Source organism: Erinaceus europaeus, chromosome 12 (genome assembly GCF_950295315.1).
Source record: "Erinaceus europaeus chromosome 12, mEriEur2.1, whole genome shotgun sequence".
Taxonomy (NCBI): Eukaryota; Metazoa; Chordata; class Mammalia; order Eulipotyphla; family Erinaceidae; genus Erinaceus; species Erinaceus europaeus.
In genome coordinates, this window is record NC_080173.1 from 69,955,031 (window position 1) to 69,977,231 (window position 22,201).

The 22,201-nt window shown below is 41.2% G+C and overlaps 1 protein-coding gene across 4 annotated transcripts in view; it reads right to left on the minus strand.

Annotated features, from left to right (window-relative positions):
* Window positions 1-22,201, minus strand: part of AP2B1 (adaptor related protein complex 2 subunit beta 1) — a 119,795-nt gene that overhangs the window by 86,708 nt on the left and 10,886 nt on the right. For all 4 annotated transcript variants that reach the window (XM_060203951.1, XM_060203949.1, XM_060203950.1 and 1 more), the window contains exons 3-5: window positions 14,282-14,387; window positions 5,660-5,795; window positions 1,869-2,114 (exon numbers count right to left, since the gene is read on the minus strand). In XM_060203951.1, coding sequence (XP_060059934.1) covers window positions 1,869-2,114; window positions 5,660-5,795; window positions 14,282-14,387 — 488 coding nt within the window. The remainder of the gene's footprint in view (window positions 1-1,868; window positions 2,115-5,659; window positions 5,796-14,281; window positions 14,388-22,201) is intronic.

The following is a 22,201-nucleotide window of genomic DNA, read 5'->3' on the forward strand; positions in this document are numbered from 1 at the left end:
AATAAATCCCTCTCTCCATTGTTACCAGTCATCTCTATCAGGAACAACACAATAGACCCCTCTGTGGGCCCCCATAGGACCTTGCCCTCAACATGGATCAACCATGGTAGAGAATATTCCATCCTCCGGAAGGGAGGCTATGTTCCACCTGAGGACGATGGGTTCTGAAACTGAGGCGGTTCTTACTCATGACCACAGAATGTTAGTTCAGATCTACAGGGATGCAGAGGTCACATAGGCTCCTAAGCTGAATATGGGCCTCAGATCACATCAAATCGATGGGGTTTATAGTCAACAATATTTATACCCCTTTCCCATATTTGGGAGCTATTCTCTTCGCTGATCCAGCTTTCTGGTCCTTTTTCCAGCCATGACATCATCTCCCCAGACAATAACTTGGGTCCACCTACATATCAGATGTCAGGCTCAGACAAAAAAAAAAAAAAAAAAAAAAACACTAGTATAGTCATGGGCCCTTTGGAATATACCTAAAATAAGCCTACTATCTACAAAACAGAGACCTCCCAAGCCTTCATATGAACTTTTCCTGCCTTTAGGTTCATGATTAGTCAACAATTTGTTCGGCTTTATATATTAACTCTTCTTTCAGCCACCAAGTTCCAGATGTTACCGAGATGCCAACTGGACTTTCCTGGGCAGATGATACCTTCTGAATCAGTGTCCCAAAGTTATTATTTGTTTAAAACACAAATATTAGGCTGCAGAGGCAACATAGTGGTTATGCAAAAGACTTTCATGCCTGAGGCTCCAAAGTCCCAGGTTCAGTCCCCAGTACTACCAAAAACCAGAGCTGTGCAGAGTTCATGTGTGTGTGTGTGTGTGTGTAAATGAAAATATGGTAAAATATTTTTTTAATATTTTATTTATTGGGAGTCGGGCATAGCACAGTGCATTAAGTGCACATGGCGCTAAGTGCAAGGTCCAGTCTAAGGATCCAGGTTCGAGTACCCGGCTCCCCACCTGCAGGAAGGGTCACTTCACATGTGGTGAAGTAGATCTGCAGGTGTCTATCTTTCTCTCCCCCTCTGTCTTCCCCTCCTCTCTCCATTTCTCTCTGTCCTATCCAACAACAATAACAACAATAATAACTACAACAATAAAACAACAAGGGCAACAAAAGGGAATAAGTAAATAAATATTTTTTAAAATATTTTTATTTATTAATGAGAAAGATAGGAAGAAAGAGAGAAAGAACCAGACATCTTAAAAAGAAAAAAAAAAAAGTAAATGAAACACCTTTTAAAGTAACCCATTTCAGTGCTGGGAAGATAGCATAACAGTTTTACAAAGACTTCCATGCCTGAGGCTCTGAGGTCCCAGGTTCAATTCCTAGCACCACCATAAGCCAGAGCTGAGCAGTGCTTTGGTGTCTCTCTTTCTCTATATACCTTTCATTAAAAGAATAAATTGTGGGGGGCAGGTGGTGGCACACCTGGCTGAGCACACACGCTACAATGCACAAGGATCTAGATTCAATCCCCCGGTCCCCACCTGCAAGGGGAAAGCTTTACAAGTGGTGAAGCAGGGCTGCAGGTGTCTCTCTTTTTCTCTCCCTCTCTATTTCCCCCTTCTCTATCTCTAACTGCCTCTATCCAATAAATAAAGATAATTAAAAAAAATTTTTTTTAAATAATTGTGGTCTGGGAGGTAGTGCAGTGGATAAAGAACTGGACTCTCAAGCATGAGATTCTAAGTTTGATCCTGAGTACCAGAGTGATGTCTGATTCTCTCTCTATTTTCTCATTAGTAAGTAAGTAAAATCACAAAAAAAGAATTAACAAAATAGTTTTTTTTAAAAAAATAAGTAACCCATTTAAAATATTACTTTCTTTATAAAAGTTTGTTACCATTGGATTTGAATCTGCTATGAGATCCCGCAGAGAATCCAGAAATCCTTGATCTTCCACCATTTGGGCATTGATATCATGTAGTTTTGCGACACAGACTGCTGCTGTTTTCCGAACATAAGGATCTTCATCCTTCAAACACTTGCGGAGGGGCTCACAGAGATATTCTGTAATCTTGTCCACCCGGATGCAACCCATGGTTCTGACTGCCAGGGCTCGAATCAGAGGATTAGGATCCTCACAGTCCTATGAAAAACAGTTATTGACAAGTTTAAACATTCATAGTGACTGTAAGTAAAACATTTAGTTTATACAAACAACAAGAGTATTTGATTAACTGAAGTGTCCAGTTATATTCTGTATCAGGACCCAAAATACCCATGCTATTAAGTACAAATCTTAAGTTGCCTATTTAATAGTTTAGTTAAAAATTTTATTCAAGGGTTTTACATATACAATGAATAAACGAATGCCCGGGAGGATTCATTCTAAGGCTGGAAAAAGTCTAGTGAATTATGTTACAGCCCTATAGCCATTAGTGACCTTTTGGTGGGTATTAGTAGTTTTAGTGGCCATTCTGGCACAGGAAAAAAAAAAAAAAGATGAATTGGAAAAATGTGTTGTATATTCTAGTCAGCAAGAATGAAAAGAAGCTGATTTTCTAGGGCCTATGGTCAAGAAAGCAAAGCAGAAGTTGATTTGGGTCTGCCTTAAGTTACTAGAGTCAAGCAAGAGAGATACGTTTCTAGGGAGAGGGTTTAATTGGTAGAGCATCAAACTTTAATGCCTGAGATTCCTACTTTGATCCCTGTCACTGCATGTACTAGAGTGTTGCTCTGACTTTTCTTTGTCTCTCTGCCTCATCCAAAACAGTCTCATATGTAGTAAAGAAAAGGGACTTTTGGAGACCTGGTGGTGGCACACCTGGTTGAGCACACACATTATAGTGCGCAAGGACCTGAGTTCAAGAACCAGTTCCCTCCCTGCAAGGGGAAGCCTCATAAGTGGTGAAGCAGTGTTACAGCTCTGTCTGTCTGTCTGTCTCTCCCCCCCCTCCAACTTCTGTCTCTATCCCAAATAAATAAAAATAATAAAATACATTAAATTATCTTGCTGAAATCTGATTAACATAGTCTTCCCTTTATTAATGTTTCCAAATACAGAACAAATGGAATGCTCACAGAGAAAAACCCTCATATCATCTTACATTAAATAATTTAGGTAAATATTATAAACCTATAGACATGTTAACTTCCAAAAAATGTAAACTAGATTATTTCCAATGACATAGTCCAGAAAGAATGAAATGAGCTATGCTCTATTAAAATGTAACCTAGGGCCTAAGCAGTAATGCATTCCAGTCCCCACCTGCAGGGGGAAACTTGACAAGCAGTAAAGCAGCACTGTAGGTGTCTCTGTCCCTCTCCCCATTCCCTCTTGATTTATTTCTGTGTCTATCAAATAAATAAAACACTTTTTAATGGGGGCTAGGTGGTGGCACATGTGGTTAAGCACACACGTTATAGTGCACAAGGACTTGGGTTCATGCCCCCAGTCCCCACCTGTAGGGGGAAAGCTTCATGAGTGGTGAAGCAGGGCTGCAGGTGTCTGTCTCTTTCCCTCTCAATTTCTGGCTAGTGAATTGTGTTACATTCATTAAAAAAAAAAAAATGACTGGGTGTGGAGGAGATAGCATGATGATTATGCGAAAGATTCTCATGCCTGAGACTTAAAAGTCCCAGGCTCAATCCCCTATACCACCATAAGCCAGAGCTGAGCAGTGCTGGGGGGGAGGGAAGAGGGAGAGTCAGGCAGTAGCGCAGCAGTGAAGCAAGTCCACAGGTGTCTGTCTTTCTCTTCCCCTCCTCTCTCCATTTCTCTCTGTCCTATCCAACAATGATGACAACAATAATAACTACAAAAATAAAACAACAAGGGCAACAAAAGGGAATAAATAAATATATTTTTAAAAAAGAGGAAGGAAGAAATGAAGGGAGGAAAAAACAAAAACAGTTAACTGAATATTAATAGTATTAAAGCTTTTTCTTTTGTTTTTTCCTGACAAGCTTTGCTGGGGCTTCAGGATTAAATGATTCTACCACTTCAGTTGAACTCTTTCCCTGCCCCCTTTTTTCCAAGTAGAGAAAGAACAAGACAGACAGTAACAGAGTACAGTACAGACAGTAACTCTACTGTTTGTGAAGTTTCCACTTTTTTTTTAAAGTTTTTATTTTCTTTATTTATTGGATAGAGACAGACAGAAATTGAGAGGGAAGGGGGAGACAGGAAGAGAGACAGAGAAATACCTGCAGCACTGCTTTACTACTCGCAAAACTTTCCCCCTGCAGGTGGGGACTGGGGGTTTGAACCTGGGTCCTTTCGAATTGTAATGTGTGCGCTTAACCACATGTTAACTTAACCACATGTTAACAGGAGTGCCACCACCAGCCTCTGAAGTTTCCACTTTGTATAATGATTTTATGTGTTGACCTGCCATCAAACCTGGGTCTCTGCACATAGTAAAGTGTGTACTACACTGAGTAAGCTATCTCCTGGATCCCAGGAATATTTTAAAGATTGGTTAAAATGTGAAAACGTTATTGTGATTGTGTTGAATAAAAAGATGGGGGAGGGCAGGGGTAGACTACATAATGGTTAGGCAAATAAGACTCTCATGTCTACAAGGTCCCAGGTTCAATCCCCTGTACCACTGTAAGCCAGAGCTGAAGAGTGCTCTGGTAAAAAAAAAAAAAAAAAAAAAAAAGAAAGAAAAAATAAGAGGGGTGAGGTAGTCAGAAGAGAGTTCACCCAGTAGCTCGTATGTTTCACCAGGCAGAAGGCCCATGCTTTGAGCTGAAACCACATGGGAGCACCATGGCATAAAGGGATGCTCCATGGTTGGTGGGGGAGTGCTATGATATTTCTCCTTACATCGTTTTCTTAGTTTCTCTATCTAAAATAAAAAGAATGAAAAATTAGCTCAGGAACTATAGAACTGTGCATGTATGAAACCTCAGCAACACATACTCTCTCTCATACACCTCATTCTGACAAATGTAAGGACTGCATTTGTCTTAAAATGAGCAAAGAGGAATAAGTAAAGTATGGAGACTAAAAAAATAAATGAATAAGAATTTTAATCATTTTATTGGGAGGGTAATGATTTACAGTACAGTTGTCAGCATATGGGTATAATCTGTCATCTCCCCATGAAAGGTTAGAGACTAAACATTAAGACTGGTCATAGGTTGGTAACTACTAACATTACAAGGTAGAAATTTGGGAATTTATTATACTATTACAATATGTTTGAAAAGTTCCATAATTGAAGAGGTAATAAATGTTCTAATGGTTTTAGAAACAAAACATGGGTGGTACTTCTTGTTCCTTCTGCTACTTCTGACTTCCATGAGCCTAATTTCCCAAAGATAAAATAGGTAAAGTCCCAGGTGAGTGGTATTACAATGATATGCTCATTTGTTGTCAGTCTCTACAGGTAATGCACTGAGGCTTCACCTCAATTTCTTTTCTCATCTGGCAATGATAAAGCAAGCCCAGCTAACAGAAGGCTCACCATATGGTTTAACTGATTAGTACACAATGGCATAAATGGTCTTAATAAAGCACATAACTCTCAAATATGAGGTCCCAAATTCAAGACCCAGCACCCCATGTACCAGAGTGAAACACTAGTGTTCTCACCCTCTCCTTCATTAGAATATAAATAAATATTTAAAATAAAAGAAAAGGTTATTTCAGAAAATGTTCCTGTGTCCTTGGGGAGAAGTTACCTTCACAAAGCTGTTGACGGCCATGATGGCCATGTCTGGCTGACTCTTGGCATAATTCATTAAATAGAGATACACAAGCTTCTTCAGCTCCAAGTTGTCAGTCTGCATGCAGTTCACTACATCTGGGAAGAGGGAGCTAAAAAGAGAGAAGAAAAGAGAAAAGGAAATGAACAGAAGATGTCTGTGAACAACTGTACAGAGTGACCTGATATAATGCAAAGACAAACATCCCCCATAGTGATGATAATTATGGGGCAACAATTAATAGAAGTTTTAGTCCCAAATTCCTAAAAACAGATCTCCAACAAATTTATTTATAATGAAAATTTTCAAATAAGCAAAAGGAGACTAGTATTATGCTACACTTGATCTTAGCCAAAAGGCCGAGAAGCAAAAGGAGACTAATATTATGGACCTGATACAAATAAATAGTGGTATGTGCCTAGCCTCCTTTTAAAATCAGGAGTTAATAAATTAACAAACAGAATTACCAAGCACAGAAAAGAAACTCAAAAGGATTTTTAATTTTTCTTTTTTATTATTATCTTTATTTACTGGACAGAGACAGCAAGAAATTGAATGGGAAGAGGGAGATAGAGAGGGAGAGAGACAGAGAGACCAACACCTGCAACACTTGCTTCACTACTTGCAAAGCTTCCCACTGCAAGTGTGGACCAGGGGCCTGAACCCAGGTCCTTGCACATTATAACACTGTGCTCAACCAGATGCGCCACCACCATGCTCCAGGATTTTAATTTTTCTGTAAAATACAGAAATAAATTGGAATGGTGCCCTCAAATCAACCATTTTTAGATGCTATGCAGCATACTTTATGGGTAATTCCAGATTCATCAAATGGAATATTAAAAATACTTATTAAGATTCAAAGCTTAATAAAATGAAATTTTAATGTTTCATTAAGGACATCCTTAGTGAAACTGCTCATCTTCCCTGCAAGAACACAGTAGAGAATACAATGGCACTGCCTTGAGTCATGCTAAGGCACCAGCAGTGCAAATGTTAACCCAAAGAAAAGGTGAAACAACACCTACATATTAATATAAAGATAGCTTTGGCTTCATGGATCCCCTGAAAAGGTCTTGGGAATCCTCAGGGGACTGTAATTAATTAACAACTTATTTTCAAAGGTTCAATTAAGTGATGAAGAGCACACAAAAAATAATAATAATAAGAGACTAAGTTATTATATATATATGTACATATATATATATACTTTTTTTTTTGCCTCCAGGGTTATTGCTGGGGCTTGATGCCAGCACTAAAAATCCACTGCTCCTGGAGGTTATTTTTTCCCTTTTGCTGCCCCTGTTGTTTATAAATTATTATATTTATTTTTATATTTACTTATTTTCCCTTTTGTTGCCCTTGTTTTTTATTGTTGTTAATGTCATTGTTAGATAAGACAGAAAGAAACTGAGAGAGGAGGGGAAGACAGAGGGGGAGAGAAAGACAGACATCTGCAGACCTGCTTCACTGCCTATGAAGTGACTCCCCTGCAGGTGGGGAGCCAGGGGCTTGAACTGGGATCCTTACCCCCGTCCTTGCGCTTTGCACCACATGAACTTGACTTGCTGCACTACCGCCCAACTCCCAAATTATTATATATTTTTTCCCTTTTGTTGCCCTTGTTGTTTAACATTGTTGTGGTTATTGATTTCGTTGTTGTTGGATAGGACAGACAGAAATGGAGAGAGGAGGGGAAGACAGAGGGGGAGAGAAAGACAGACACCTGCAGACCTATTTCACTGCTTGTGAAGCGACTCCCCTGGAGGTGGGGAGCCGGGGGCTCAAACCAGGATCCTTACACCAGTCCTTGCGCTTTGCACCACGTGTGCTTAACCTGTTGTGCTACCGCCCGACTTCCCCAAATTATTATATTTTAAAAGAGAGACACAGAGGGTGCCAGGCAGTAGCGCACCAAGTGAAGCACATCTGGCACAAAGCACAGGAACCGGCATAAGGATCCCGGTTCAAGCCCCCACTCCTCAGCTGCAGGGGAGTCGCTTTACAAGAAGTAAAGCAGGTCTGCAGGTGTCTGTCTCTCTCCCCCCTCCATTTCTCTGTCCTATCCAACAACAACGACATCAATAACAATAATAACGATAAACAAGGGCAACAAAAAGGAAAAAATAGCCTCCAGGAGCAGTGGATTTACCATGCCTCAGCGATAACCCTGGAGGTAAAATAATAATAATAAATTAAAAAATTAAAAATAGAGACACTGAGAGGCAGAGGGATAGCATCAAGAGCTGGGTGGTAGTACACTTGGTTAAGTTTACATAGAACTAAGAGCAATGACATGTACAAGGATCTGGGTTAGACCCCCTAGGTCCCCACCAGCAGGAGGGACACTCAATTTCTCTCTGTTCTATCCAATTAAATGGCTGCCAGAAGCAGAAGATTTGTAATGTTGGCACTGAGCCCCAACGATAACCCTGGAGGCAGAGAAAAAAAAAAAAAGACTACAGCACCAAAGCTTCCTTCAATGTGGAAGGGGGCCAGGCTCAAATCTGGGTTGCACAGCTGGCAAAACAACATACTACCTAAGTGAGCTATTTTACCAGCCTAGATTAAATCAATTTTAACACTGATTTTCACCTTGAGTTCAGCAACTGAATATAGAGTTGCAAAGTCGAGGAAACTGACCTAAGTCAATGAAAGAATATGTGGGGAAAAAAGAAAAAAGAATATGTGAACTTCTGCTCTCAGCACGCATCCATCATTCTGCAACAGCATGGAAGAAAACTTTGTTTAGATCTGAATACCACAAATTAAAAATTAAAATCAAACCTCCATTGGGGCCAGGTGGTGGCGCAACTGGTTAAGCGCACACATTACAGGGCACAAGGGGATGCATTGGATCGACCTTCTTGTGGTGCATCCCGTGAGTACCCATTCATTGGGGAAACTGACGATCCTTCCTAGCCGACTGAATCCACATGGATCCCAGTCACTTTCAAAGCCAGCAACAAGCAGCTCCTGACAGCTTTCAACCTGACCTGTTGACTGGCTACGGAAGAAGGGCAAACACTAGAAGAAGAACAGAGCACAAGGACCCAGGTTCAAGCCCCTGCTCCCACCTGAAGGGAGAAAGTTTCCCGAGTGAAGCAAGGCTGCATGTGTCTGTCTCTTTCCCTATCTTCCCCTCCCCTCTCAATTTCTCTGTCTCTATACTGTAAGAAGTAAATATGTTTTTTAATATTTATTTATTCCCTTTTGTTGCCCTTGTTGTTTTATTGTTGTAGTTATTATTATTGTTGTTATTTACGTCATTGTTATTGGATAGGACAGAGATAAATGGAGAGTGGTGGGGAAGACAGAGAGGGGGAAGAAAAAGATATAGACACCTGCAGACTTGCTTCACCACTTATGAAGCGAACCCCCTGCAGGTAGGGAGCCAGGGGCTCAAACCAGGATCCCTAGGCTGGTCCTTGCGCTTTGTGCCACCTGTGCTTAACCCACTGTGCTACTGCCCGACTCCCGAATTAAATATTTTTTTTTATTATTTTTTTTAACATTTATTTTATTTATTTATTCCCTTTGTTGCCCTTGTTGTTTTATTGTTGTAGTTATTATTGTTGTTGTCACTGTTGGATAGGACAGAGAGAAATGGAGAGAGGAGGGGAAGACAGAGAGGAGGAGAGAAAGATAGACACCTGCAGACCTGCTTCACCGCCTGTGAAGTGACTCCCCTGCAGCCCGACTCCCTAAATATGTTATTTAAAAAAGATCAAACCTGGGAGTCGGGCGGTAGCACAGCGGGTTAAGTGCAGGTGGCGCAAAGCGCAAGGACCGGTGTAAGGATCCCAGTTCGAGCCCCCAGCTCCCCACCTGCAGGGGAGTCGCTTCACAGGCGGTGAAGCAGGTCTGCAGGTGTCTGTCTTTCTCTCCCCTCTCTGTCTTCCCCTCCTCTCTCCATTTCTCTCTGTCCTATCCAACAACAAAGACATCAATAACAACAACAATAATAACTACAACAATAAAACAACAAGGGCAACAGACGGGAATAAATAAATAAATAAATATTAAAAAAAAAAAGATCAAACCTGGGAGCTGGGCGGTGGTGCAGTGGGTTAAGCGTACATGGCACAAAGCACAAGGACCTGCTGTAAGGACCCAGGGGTCTTTTTTTTTTTTTTTTTAATAATTAATTTCTTTATTGGGGAATTAATGTTTTACATTCAACAGTAAAAACAATAGTTTGTACATGCATAACATTCCCCAGATTCCCATTTAACAATACAAGCCCCACTATGTCATTTATCATCCTTCATGGACCTGTATTCTCCCCACCCACCCACCCCAGAGTCTTTTACTTTGGTGCAATATGCCAATTCCATTTCAGGTTCGACTGTGTTTTCTTTTCTGATCTTGTTTTTCAACTTCTGCCTGAGAGCGAGATCATCCCATATTCATCCTTCTGTTTCTGACTTATTTCACTCAACATGATTTTTTCAAGGTCCATCCAAGATCGGCTGAAAACGGTGAAGTCACCATTTTTTACAGCTGAGTAGTATTCCATTGTGTACATATACCACAACTTGCTCAGCCACTCATCTGTTGTTGGACACCTGGGTTGCTTCCAGGTTTTGGCTATTACAAATTATGCTGCCAAGAACATATGTGTACACAGATCTTTTCGGATGGATGTGTTGGGTTCCTTAGGATATATCCCCAGGAGAGGAATTGCAGGGTCATAAGGTAGGTCCCTTTCTAGCCTTCTGAGAGTTCTCCAGACTGTTCTCCACAGAGGTTGGACCAATTGACATTCCCACCAGCAGTGCAGGAGGGTTCCTTTGACCCCACACCCTCTCCAGCATTTGCTGCTGTTACCTTTTCTGATGTATGACATTCTCACAGGAGTGAAGTGATATCTCATTGTTGTCTTGATTTGCATTTCTCTGACAATCAGAGACTTGGAGCATTTTTTCATGTGTTTCTCAGCCTTTTGGATCTCTTCTGTGGTGAATATTCTGTCCAAGTCCTCTCCCCATTTTTGGATGGGGTTACCTGTTTTCTTGTGGTTGAGTTTGGCAAGCTCTTTATATATTTTAGTTATTAAACTCTTGTCTGATGTATGGCATGTAAAGATCTTCTCCCATTCTGTGAGGGGTCTCTTGGTTTGGGTAGTGGTTTCTTTTGCTGTGAAGAAGCTTTTTAATTTGATGTAGTCCCATAGGTTTATACTTGCCTTAGTCTTCCTTGTAATTGGATTCGTTTCATTGAAAATGTCTTTAAAATTTATGCGGAAAAGAGTTCTGCCAATATTTTCCTCTAAGTATCTGATAGTTTGTGGTCTAACATCCAAGTCCTTGATCCACTTGAAATTTACTTTTGTATTTGGTGAAATACAGTGATTCAGTTTCATTCTTCTGCATGTTTCAACCCATTGTTTCCAACACCATTTGTTGAAGAGACTCTGCTTTCCCCATGTAATAGTCTGGGCCCCTTTGTCAAAGATTAGATGTCCATATGTGTGGGGCCTCATTTCTGGGCTCTCAATTCTATTCCACTGGTCAGTGTGTCTGTTCATGTTCCAGTACCAAGCAGTTTTGATGACAATGGCCCTATAATACAGTTTGACATCTGGGAGTGTGATGCCTCCGGTTCTGTTCTTTTTTCTCAAGATTGTTTTGGTAATTCTAGGTCTTTTCCGGTTCCAGATAAATATTTGTAGCATTTTTTCTATTCTCCTAAAAAATGTGCTTGGGATCTTGATGGGGATAGCATTAAATTTGTAGATGGCTCTGGGTAATATATTCATTTTGATGATGTTAATTCTTCCAACCCATGAACATGGAATATCTTTCCACTTCTTTGTGTCTTTTTCAATTTCTTTGAGTAGTGACTCATAATTTTCAGTATATAAGTCTTTCACTTCCTTGGTTAGATTTACTCCTAGATATTTTATTGTTTTTGTTGCTATAGTAAAAGGAATTGATTTCTGGATTTCAATTTTTTCTAACTTAGTGTTTGCATAGAGGAATGCCACTGACTTTTGAATGTTAATTTTATAGCCTGACACATTACTGTATTGCCTGATGACTTCCAAAAGCTTCTTGCTGGAGTCCTTAGGTTTTTCCATGTATACTATCATGTCATCTGCAAATAAGGAGAGTTTGACGACTTCTCTTCCAATCTGTATCCCTTTAATTCCTTGCTCCTGCCTGATTGCTATGGCAAAAACTTCCAACACTATGTTGAATAGTAATGGTGATAGTGAGCAGCCCTGTCTAGTACCTGATCTGAGGGGAAATGCTTCCAGTTTTTCACCATTGAGTATGATGTTGGCTGTAGGTTTGCTATATATATACTCCACTATCTTCAGGAATTTTCCATCTATTCCCATTTTGTGTAGTGTTTTGATCATAAAGGGATGTTGTATTTTGTCAAAGGTTTTCTCTGCATCTATTGATATGACCATGTGGTTTTTGGTCTTGCTTTTGTTGATGTGGTGGATCACATTGATTGATTTACGTATATTAAACCAACCTTGCATGCCTGGGATAAACCCCACTTGGTCATGATGAACAATCTTTTTGATATACTGCTGTATCCAGTTGGCTAGAATTTTGTTCAATATTTTCGCATCTATGTTCATCAGAGATATTGGTCTGTAGTTTTCTAGGACCCAGGTTTGATCCCCTGGCTCCCCACCTGCAGGGGAGTCACTTCACAAGTGGTGAAGCAGGTCTGCAGGTGTCTGTCTTTCTCTCCCCATCTCTGTCTTCCCTTCCTCTCTCCATTTCTCTCTCTCCTATCCAACAATGCCATCAATAACAACAACAATAATAACAACAGCAATGATAAACAACAAGGGCAACAAAAGGGAAAAAAATTTAAAAATAAAGTTTCTTTAAAAAAAAATCAAGCCTCAGGGGCTGGGAAGCTGGTTAAGCACACATGGTGCAAAGTGCAAGGATCCCAGTTTGAGCCCAGTTCCTACGGGGGGGGGGGGGTAGTCTCACAAGTGGTGAAGCAGGTCTGCAGGTGTCTATCTTCCTTTCCCCATCTCTGTCTTCCAGTCCTCTCTCAATTTCTTCTGTCTTATCCAACAACATCAGCAATAACAACAACGATAACAACAACAAGGGCAACAAAAGGGAAAAAAAAGCCTCTAGGATCAATGGATTCGTAGTGCAGGCACTGAACCCTAGCAATAACCCTGGAGTCAGGAAAAAAAAAAGATCAAACCTCCATTTACTCTTCAAAAAAAGATAAAGGGGCTAGGGTGGTAACATAGTTGTTATGCAAAAAGACCTTCATACCTAAGACACAAAAGGTGCCAGGTTCAATCCTCAACACCAGAGTTGAGCCCTGCTCTGGTTAAAAGTAAAAGGAGTGGTCCGAGAGGTGGCGCAGTGATAAAGCTCTGGACTCTCAAGCATGAGGTCCTGAGTTCGATCCCCGGCAGCACATGTGCCGGGGTGATGTCTGGTTCTTTCTCTATCCTCCTATCTTTCTCACTAATAAATTAAAAAAAAAAAAAAAATCTTAAAAAAAAAAAGGAAAACTTAAGTCACAGATAGTTAATATAAAAGTCACTGTAGGATGGGGATGATAGTATGGTGATTATGCAAAGGCTTTTTTTTCTATTTTTTTCTATTTTATTCAATAGAGAGAAATTGAGAGGGGAGGGGAAGATAGAGAGGGAGAGAGACAGAGGCACCTGAAAGCCTGCTTCATTGCTCATGGCGAGTGGGGACTTGAAATCTGGGTCCTTGCACATGGTAATGTGTTCATTTTATCTGGGGCACTACCACATGGGCCCCAAATCAGAGCTCTTAAGATAAATGCTGCATTCACTCAATTTATTTTATCTAGGATAGTGACAAGACAGGAAGGGAGAAAGAGACACCTTCACAGCGCTTCACTGCTCATGAAGCTTCCCCCTGCATGTGGGGACTGAGAGCTTGAGCCTGGGTCCTGGAGCATGGTAACATGTGTGCTCAACCAAGTATACCACCACCCAACCCCACAAAGACTTTGATGCTTGAGACTTCAAAGGTCACAGGTTCAATCACCAACACCACAAGTCAGAGTTGAACAGTGCTCTGGAGAATAAAAAAAGTCACCATGTGCCCCAATACTCCAGTGTTTTCCATGTAAAAAACACATTCTCATAGATTCAATGACTGAGTTTCAAATAAAAAGTATAGTGGTCAGTGGTCCAGGAGGTGATGCAGTGGATAAAGCACTGGACTCTAAAGCAAGAGGTCCCAAGTTTCATCCCCAGCAGCACATGTACCAGAGTGGTATCTGGCTGGCTCTCTCTCTCTCTCTCTCTCTCTCTCTTTCTCATTAATAAATAAGTAAACTCTTTAAAAGAAAAAAAAAAAAAAAAAGCATAGTGGTCTTGGAAATAATAGTGGTTAAAGCACTGGACTTTCAAGCTTGAAAATCTCTTAGTTTGATCCCAAGCAGTGCATGTACCAGAATGATGTTTGGTTCTCTCTCTTTCTCTGCTCCCATTTCTCTCATTACTAAATAAATAAGGCAAATCAATTAGATGAATATAGCTTTGAAAATAAATGAATAAAAGGCATGAGAAGCCATAAAATAAGGGTATAACAGCTAACAGCAATGACTGATTATCCTTACCTAACATCCTTCCCCACAGTCATTGCAGCAATCACTTTCTTCACAGCCTCCTTCCTCTTTTCTTTCTTTTCATTGTTGAGTTCAGCCTTCAATTCAAAGATTTCTCCTATAAGAGAATAAGTCAGTGAATTTCCAGGTCCTGATAACTAGAAAAGAATACTGTACTACATAACCAACACAACTAGCCAGAAGCAAGGAAGCAACTGAAATTTGAAAACTACAGAAAAGGGTTGGTGTGGCCTGGAAGGTGGTACAGTGTGAAACTCTCAGACATGAGGTCCCAAGTTCAATCCCTGGCATCACATGTGCCACAGCTCTGCCGCCCCCCCCCCATGTTAATAAATAAATATTAAGGGAGTCGGGTGGTAGCGCAACTGGTGCAAAGCACAAGGACTGGCATAAGGATCCCAGTTTGAGCCCCCACTCCCCACCTGCAGGGGAGTTACTTCACAGGCAGTGAAGCAGTTCTACATGTGTCTATCTTTCTCTCCCCCCCTCTGTCTTCCCCTCCTCTCTCAATTTCTCTGTCCTATCCAACAATGACGACATCAGCAATAATAACTACAACAATAAAAACAAGGGCAACAAAAAGGAAAATAAATAAATATATATATATATTTTTAAAAGTCAACCCAGGAGTAGTGAGTTGTGTATGTCCTGGCACTACAAAAAAGGAAAAAATGTTATAGGCTAGGTATAATTCAAATCCCTAAAATATGAACTGACTCAATGGTAAGAACACACTATCGTGGTCCGGGAGGTGGTGCGGTGGATAAAGCATTGGATTCTCAACTATGAGGTCCCAAGTTCAATCCCTGACAGCACATGTACCAGAGTGATGGCTGGTTCTTTCTCTCTCTCTCCTCCTATCTTTCTCATGAATAAATAAATAAATTATTTAAAAAAAAAACAAAAACACTATCTTTTAGGTTATAGACAGAGGGAATAACAGTCTAGGTCTTTAGGAATTATAGGAATGTGGCAAGATAACTGACTTCAGCAGAGACAGAATGGTACTTAAAGGGTGATCTCTGGGCAGGGGTAGATAGCATAATGGTTATGCAAACAGACTCTCAAGCCTGAGGCTCCATCAAGTCCCAAATTCAATCCCCCCCTGCACCACAATAAGCCAGAGCTGAGCAGTGCTCTGGTAAAAAAAAAAAAAAAAAAAAAAAAGAAAGAAAAGAAAAGAAAAAAGGGTGATCTCTAATTAGAATTTCTAAGTCCTAAATAAAAGAATTAATATAAGGGGCAGGTGGTGGTGTACCTGGTTAAGCACACACATTACAGGGCACAAGGACTCAGGTTCAAGCTCCTGGTCTCCACCTGCAGGGGGAAAAGCTTCACAAGTAGTGAAGCAAGGCTACATTTGTTTCACTGTCTCTTATTCTCTATCTCCCCCTCCCTTCCAAATTTCTCTGTGTCTATTTAATAAAAATATAAAGATGACATTAAAAAAAGAATTAGTGTAAGCAGAGAACAGACTCACAAACTAGTGTCTTCAGATGAGATTCCATGTTTTTTCCAGCTACTTTCAGCTTTACAGATAAATAAATAACTGGACTCATAGGTCAGTCATAAAGTGAGTTAGTGACAGAGCAGTGTCCTGACTCCCAGCTGTCAATCTTAGCCAACGTTTACAAGTAATATGAAAGCTCCACTCTGGACCAAATAAATTAGCATGTCAAGGATAACTTGCTAATTTATTTGAGTCTTTAATTCAATTTTTAAAGTTTAAAAATTCCCCTCAACCACGGGTTAAGGCCTGCTCTACTAGGCATCTTTAAGAAGTTAATAGTCTGGGGGCTGAGGAGATAGCATAATGGTCATGCAAACAATTTTCATGCCTGAGGCTCTGAGGTCCCAAATTCAATCCCCAGCACTACAATAAACCAGAGCTGAGCAGTGCTCTAGTTTCTAATTATCATTCTCTCTGTATCTCTCATTAAAATAAATAAATAATGAGAGAAAGAAAGAGAGAGGAGGAAGAAGAGGAGAAGGAAGAAAAGGAGGAGGAGGAGAATGTAATAATCTGACTGGGGAGACAGTATAATGGTTACACAAAAAGACTTTCATGCACTACAGATACAGTTCAATCCACAGCCCCACAAAGCCAGAGCTTTCCCATACTCTGGGGGAAGAAAAAAAAAAAAAATTAGGCTGTGGCACAGGAGGTGGTGCAGTGAATAGTGTACTGTGGACACTCAAGTATTGGGGCCCTGAGTCCAATCCCTGTGTCACATGTGCCAGTAATGCTCTGGCTCTCTACCACCCCCATACCAGCTCAATCATTCATAAATAAACTTTTTTTTGTTTGGTTGTTTTTAAAGAAGTTAACAGGCTTATGGTCCAGAAGGTAGCACAGTGGATAGAGCATTAGGCTCTCAAACATAAGGTCCTGAGTTCAATCCCCGGCAGCACAGTACTAGTATGTACCAGAATGTCTGGTTCTTTTTCTCCGATCTTTATCATTAGTAAATAAATAAAATTTAAAAAAATTTAAGCCACCAGGTTCCAGATGTTAGCATGATGCCAACGACTTCCCTGGACAGACAACCCCACCAATGTGTCCTAGAACTCTGCTTCCCCACAGCCCCACCCCACTAGGGAAAGAGAGAGACAGGCCTGGAATATGAATCGACCTGTCAATGCCCATGTTCAGCAGGGAAGCAATGACAGAAGCCAGACCTCCCATCTTCTGTACCCCACAATGACCTTGGGTCCATACTCCCAGAGGGATAGAGAATAGGAAAGCTCAGTCAACAATATTTATACCCCTTTCCCATATTAGGGAGCCACTCTCTTCCCTGACCCAGCTTTCTGGTCCTTTTCCAGCCATGACATCATCTCCCCAGACAATAACTTGGATCCACCTGCATATCAGATTTCAGACTCAGAAAGGAAAAAAAAAAAAAAAACTAGTACAGCCACAGGCCCTTTGGAATATAACTAAAATATGCCTACTAGCTATCTACAAAATGGAGGACCCTCTCCCAACTCTTCATCTGTGCTACTCCAGCCTTTTAAGTTCATGATTAGTGAACAATTTGTTTGGCGTTGTATGTTTTTTTTAATGTTATTTATTTATTTATTTATTTATTTTCCCTTTTGTTGACCTTGTTATCTTTTTTAAATTGTTGTTGTAGTTGTTGTTATTGATGTCGTTGCTGTTAGATAGGACAGAGAGAAATGGAGAGAGGAGGGGAAGACAGAGAGGGGGAGAGAAAGACAGACACCTGCAGACCTGCTTCACCGCCTGTGAAGCGACTCCCTGCAGGTGGGGAGCCGGGGGCTCGAACTGGGATCCTTACACCAGTCCTTGTGCTTTGCGCCATGTGCGCTTAACCCACTGTGCTACTGCCGGACTCCCTGGCTTTGTATGTTAACTCTCTTTTCAGCCACCAGGTTCCAGATACCAGCATGATGCTGACCAGACTTCCCTGGACAGACAACCCCACCAATGTGTCCTGGAGCTCTGCTTCCCCAGAGCCCTGCCCCACTAGGGAAAGAGACAGACAGGCTGGGAGTATGGATTGACCTGTCAATGCCCATGTTCATCAGGGAAACAATGACAGAAGCCAGACCTTCCACCTTCTGCATCCCACAATGACCTTGGGTCTATACTCCCACAGGGTTAAAGAATAGGAAAGCTATCAGGGGAGGGGATGGGATACAGATTTCTGTCGGTGGGAACTGTGTGGAGTTATACCCCTCTTATCCTATTGTTTTGTCAGTGTTTCCTTTTTATAAATAAAAAATAAATTTAAGCTTCTAGAAGATTCAGCAGCTAAAAAGCCATGCTTCCACCAGCTTTCTCCATACTCCTGCTCACTCTCTTTTCGGTTGGTTGGCCATATGTCACACAACATTGTGACCCGGCACCCTGAGGACTTGGTGCTGCTCACTGTGCTGATGACTGCACTCTGCTGCATGCTCACACCGCCTGGCTCCAGAAGTGCAGTGAGCTCCTTTCACCTGGAGGGTGCTGGCATGCAGTCTTGTGAATGCTGAGACCTGTCTCTGTAGGAGCTGCTCATGGAAAGATGACTCTGACCAGCAGAAGAATGCTGCTGAGAGCCAGGAGCCATGTGCAGGGTGAACTCAATGAACACAAGTTATTTTCTCCATTTGTAACATAAACAAAAGCACTTGGAAGATAAATAAAAAAAGAACAGACTTTTCTGGGAAGATGACCTTACTGATGTATCCTGGAACCCCACCTCTCCGGAGCCCTGCACCACTAGGGAAAGATAGAAACAGGCTCGGGGAATGGACTCACCTCTCATTCCCCTGTTCAGCAGAGAACCAATTACAGAAGATAACCTTTTACCTTCTGCACCCCAAACTGATCCTGGGTCCATGCTCCCGGAAGGATAAAGAGTAGGAAAACTTCCAAGAGAGCATCTAGAGACCACAACTCTGCCCAGACCTCCAGCTCAACCCAGTTGATAAACTCCTCTAAAGAACAAGGAATATCAAAGATCACCTGAGACTGCAACAAGACAAGACTGGGACTACTCTGGGAACCCCCCAAGTCACCAGTGAGTGAAAAAATGTGTGGCTCTTGGACAGAGCGCTCGGAGCCTAAGGAGAGATTCCTGGGGCTAAAGCCCATATCTACTCCCGAGTGGATGGTAACAGTCTGGCAGTTTGCCAGTTGAGGGGTCACCTCCAGTCTCCAACAAAAAGACTGCTGAAGGGAGGAGAGGACTCCCCTAAGACTCACCAAATGCAACTGTGCTCCCATCTGATGGCCATGAGCTTGAACCTGAGCCCTTGTGATGATATCTTGTTGAAAAGATTACTAAATGGCAACAATAAAAATCTTTTAAATTTGAAAAAAAAAATAAGAAAGGTCCATGACAACACCATTTGGACTTTACTTTTTTGTTGATGAGTTTTTTATTTTGTTGTTGTTGCTGTTTGTCCCAAATCATATCTCAGCTCTAGTTTATGGTGGTGCAGGGGAATAGAACCTGGAACTTCTGAGTCCCAGGCATGTGAGTCTTTTGGCATAGTTATTATGCTATCTCCCTCATCCTAGGACTTTTTCATTCCCCTCTTTGCCTGGAACAATAGTAGAATTGATCTATGATTGATCTGGAGTATATTGCTTCTTTTTAAAATTTTTTTTTAAAAAATCATCTTTATTTACTTATTTGGCCAGAAATTGAGAGGGAAGGGGTGATAGAGAGGGAGAGAGACCGAGAGGCACCTGCAGCCCTGCTTCACCACTTGTGAAGCTTCCCAACTGTAGGTGGGAGCCGGGGGTTCAAACCCAGGTGCTTGCACCCTGAAACCTGTGCTCTCAACTAGGTGCACAACCACCTGGCCCCTTTAAATTTTTTTTTATTATCGTTATTTATCGGATAGAGACAGCCAGAAATTGAGAGGGTAAATGGAGATAGAGATACACACAGAGAGATACCTGCGACACTGCTTCACTGCTTGTGAAGCTTTCCCCCTGCAGGTGGGGTTTGGGGACTCATACCTGGGTCCTTGCACACTGTAACATGTGCACTCAACCAGGTGCACCACCACCCGGCCCCTGAAGTATATTGCTTCTTTCCTTTTCCTTTTTTTTTTTTTTTTCAAGATTTGTTATATTAATAAAAGTGAACCAAAGCAAAGAAGAAGAAGAAGAATGGATCTCTTCTGATGGAGAGAATGGGATATGGAACTCTGGTGGTGAAAATTATGAGGAATTGAACCCCTCTTATCTTTCGCAATCTTGTCAATAATTATTAAATCAATAAAATAAAAAATACATAAAAATAAAAGAACTTTGCCCAATTTCAAAATAAATAAATAAATAAATTTTAAAAGTTAACAGGCTTTAAAGCCACACCCTATCCAATCAATATAAGAAGAATAACTTGAAACTGCACTAAAGGTAGAAACTTGAGTCACTTCTAATCATGAATGACTGCCCAGGCAGTCTTCTGTGAAATGCTGGGGCTATTATTATCACTGTCTGAAAAGGCCAAGTTGAAATAAAACAACACAGGGCAAAAATTCTCAGGAATTTTTCTAAAACAAAGAGGATATAGCACTGAATTCATGAGAATGAAGTCAATAATTTCCACTGAAATCTATACTAAACTATATCTGAAGGAAATATGCTGAGGCCTGACTCCTACCCTCACGGAAAGAACTTATCTCACAGAAAAAAATTATCTCGCTGAAACAGACTAATGGGGGCGTGCTGGGAATAAGCAGACCCGTCACACAGAAGAAAAGCTTATAATTCTACCTGCATCAGGCACATCTGACCAGAAACATCTCTGAAAGGATGATAAATGAAGACCACCAATCTCTTCTCATGCCAGAAATATCCCCTTAGCCAATACACTATACAAGGCCCAGCAGTCTGTCCCAGGGTGGGCTCCTCAGCTCCCCTGGCTGGGCTCTCTCTATTCCCATCTGGGGCGCCTAAAACTCTCTTGGATACTATAGTGGAGGCTTCTCAAGCCCTCCCCGGGTTACTACATTAAAACTTTCCTTTGCCTGGAGTAGGGCAGTAGTGCAGCGGGTTAAGCGCACATGGCACAAAGCACAGGACAGGCTTAAGGATCCGTTTTGAGCCCCCCACTCCCCACCTGCAGGGGAATCACTTCATAGGCGGTGAAGCAGGTCTGCAGGTGTCTATCTTTCTCTCCCTCTGTCTTCCCCATCTCTATCCATTTCCCTCTATCCTATCCAACAACGATGACATCCATAACAACAATAACTACAACAATAAAAAGCGAGGGCAACAAAAGGGAATATTTTTTTAAAAAAACAAACTTTCCTTTGTCTACACATCCAACCTTACTTGCCTCATTTGTGTCTCATATTTCAAAAAATACACTATATCTACTATATTCCTAATTATTCTACAATATTGTCCCATTTCCTCTACCTTTCTGACTGTTATTTACTTTTTTTGTTTTTTTTTTTTTTACCAGAGCACTGTTCAGCTCTGGCTTATGGTGGTGTGGGGGATTGAACCTGGGACTTTGGAGCCTCAGGCATAAGAGTCTGTTTGCATAACCATTATGCTATCTACCCTCCACCCCTTACTTACTTTTAAGCCACCAAGGTTATCACTGTAGCTTGGTGCCTGCACAATCCCATTACTCCCGACTATCAATTATTCTTTTTTGAGAATGAGAGGTATAGATATAGCAGAGACAGAGATAGGGAGAGCCACTGCAGCACTGCTCCGCCTCTCATAAAGCTTCCTCCCTGCAGAAACTCACAATGGTATCCTATACAATCTACCAGGTGAGCTACCTCCCAGTCCCCAGCTTTCTGACTGTGCTTTTTGATTTTGTAAGATTTTACTTATTAACATGAAAGAAAGAGAGCGTGCCAAAAGACAGAAGAACATCACTCTGGCACATGGGATGCTGAAGATCAAATTCAGCTCCCTACTCAACAGGCCATCTCCTGGGAGTCTTTCTGACCATTCTTAGTGTTCATTTTAATTTAAACCTCACTGGCCAGCACAGAAATAATGGGAGAGCAAACTATATTATCTGTTAGTTTTAAATGCAAAGGATAAGCCTGATTTAAAAAAGAGAGAGAGTTCGGTGGTAGCACAGCGGGTTAAGAGCACGTGGTGCAAAGTGGAAGGACCTGTATAAGGAACCCAGTTCGAACCCATGGCTCCCCACCTGCAGGGGAGTCGCTTCACAGGCAGTGAGGCAGGTCTGCAGGTGTCTATCTTTCTCTCCCCTTGTCTTCCCCATCTCTCTCCATTTCTCTCTATCCTATCCAACAACAACGATATTAATAACTACAACAATAAAACAAAGGCAACAAAAGGGAATAAAATAGTTTTTAAAAAAATTTTAAAAATTCAGAAGCTCAGTAATATAAAGCTTATTATAGTGGTCTGGGAAGTGGCATGCATAGTAGCTAAAGCATTGGTCTCTC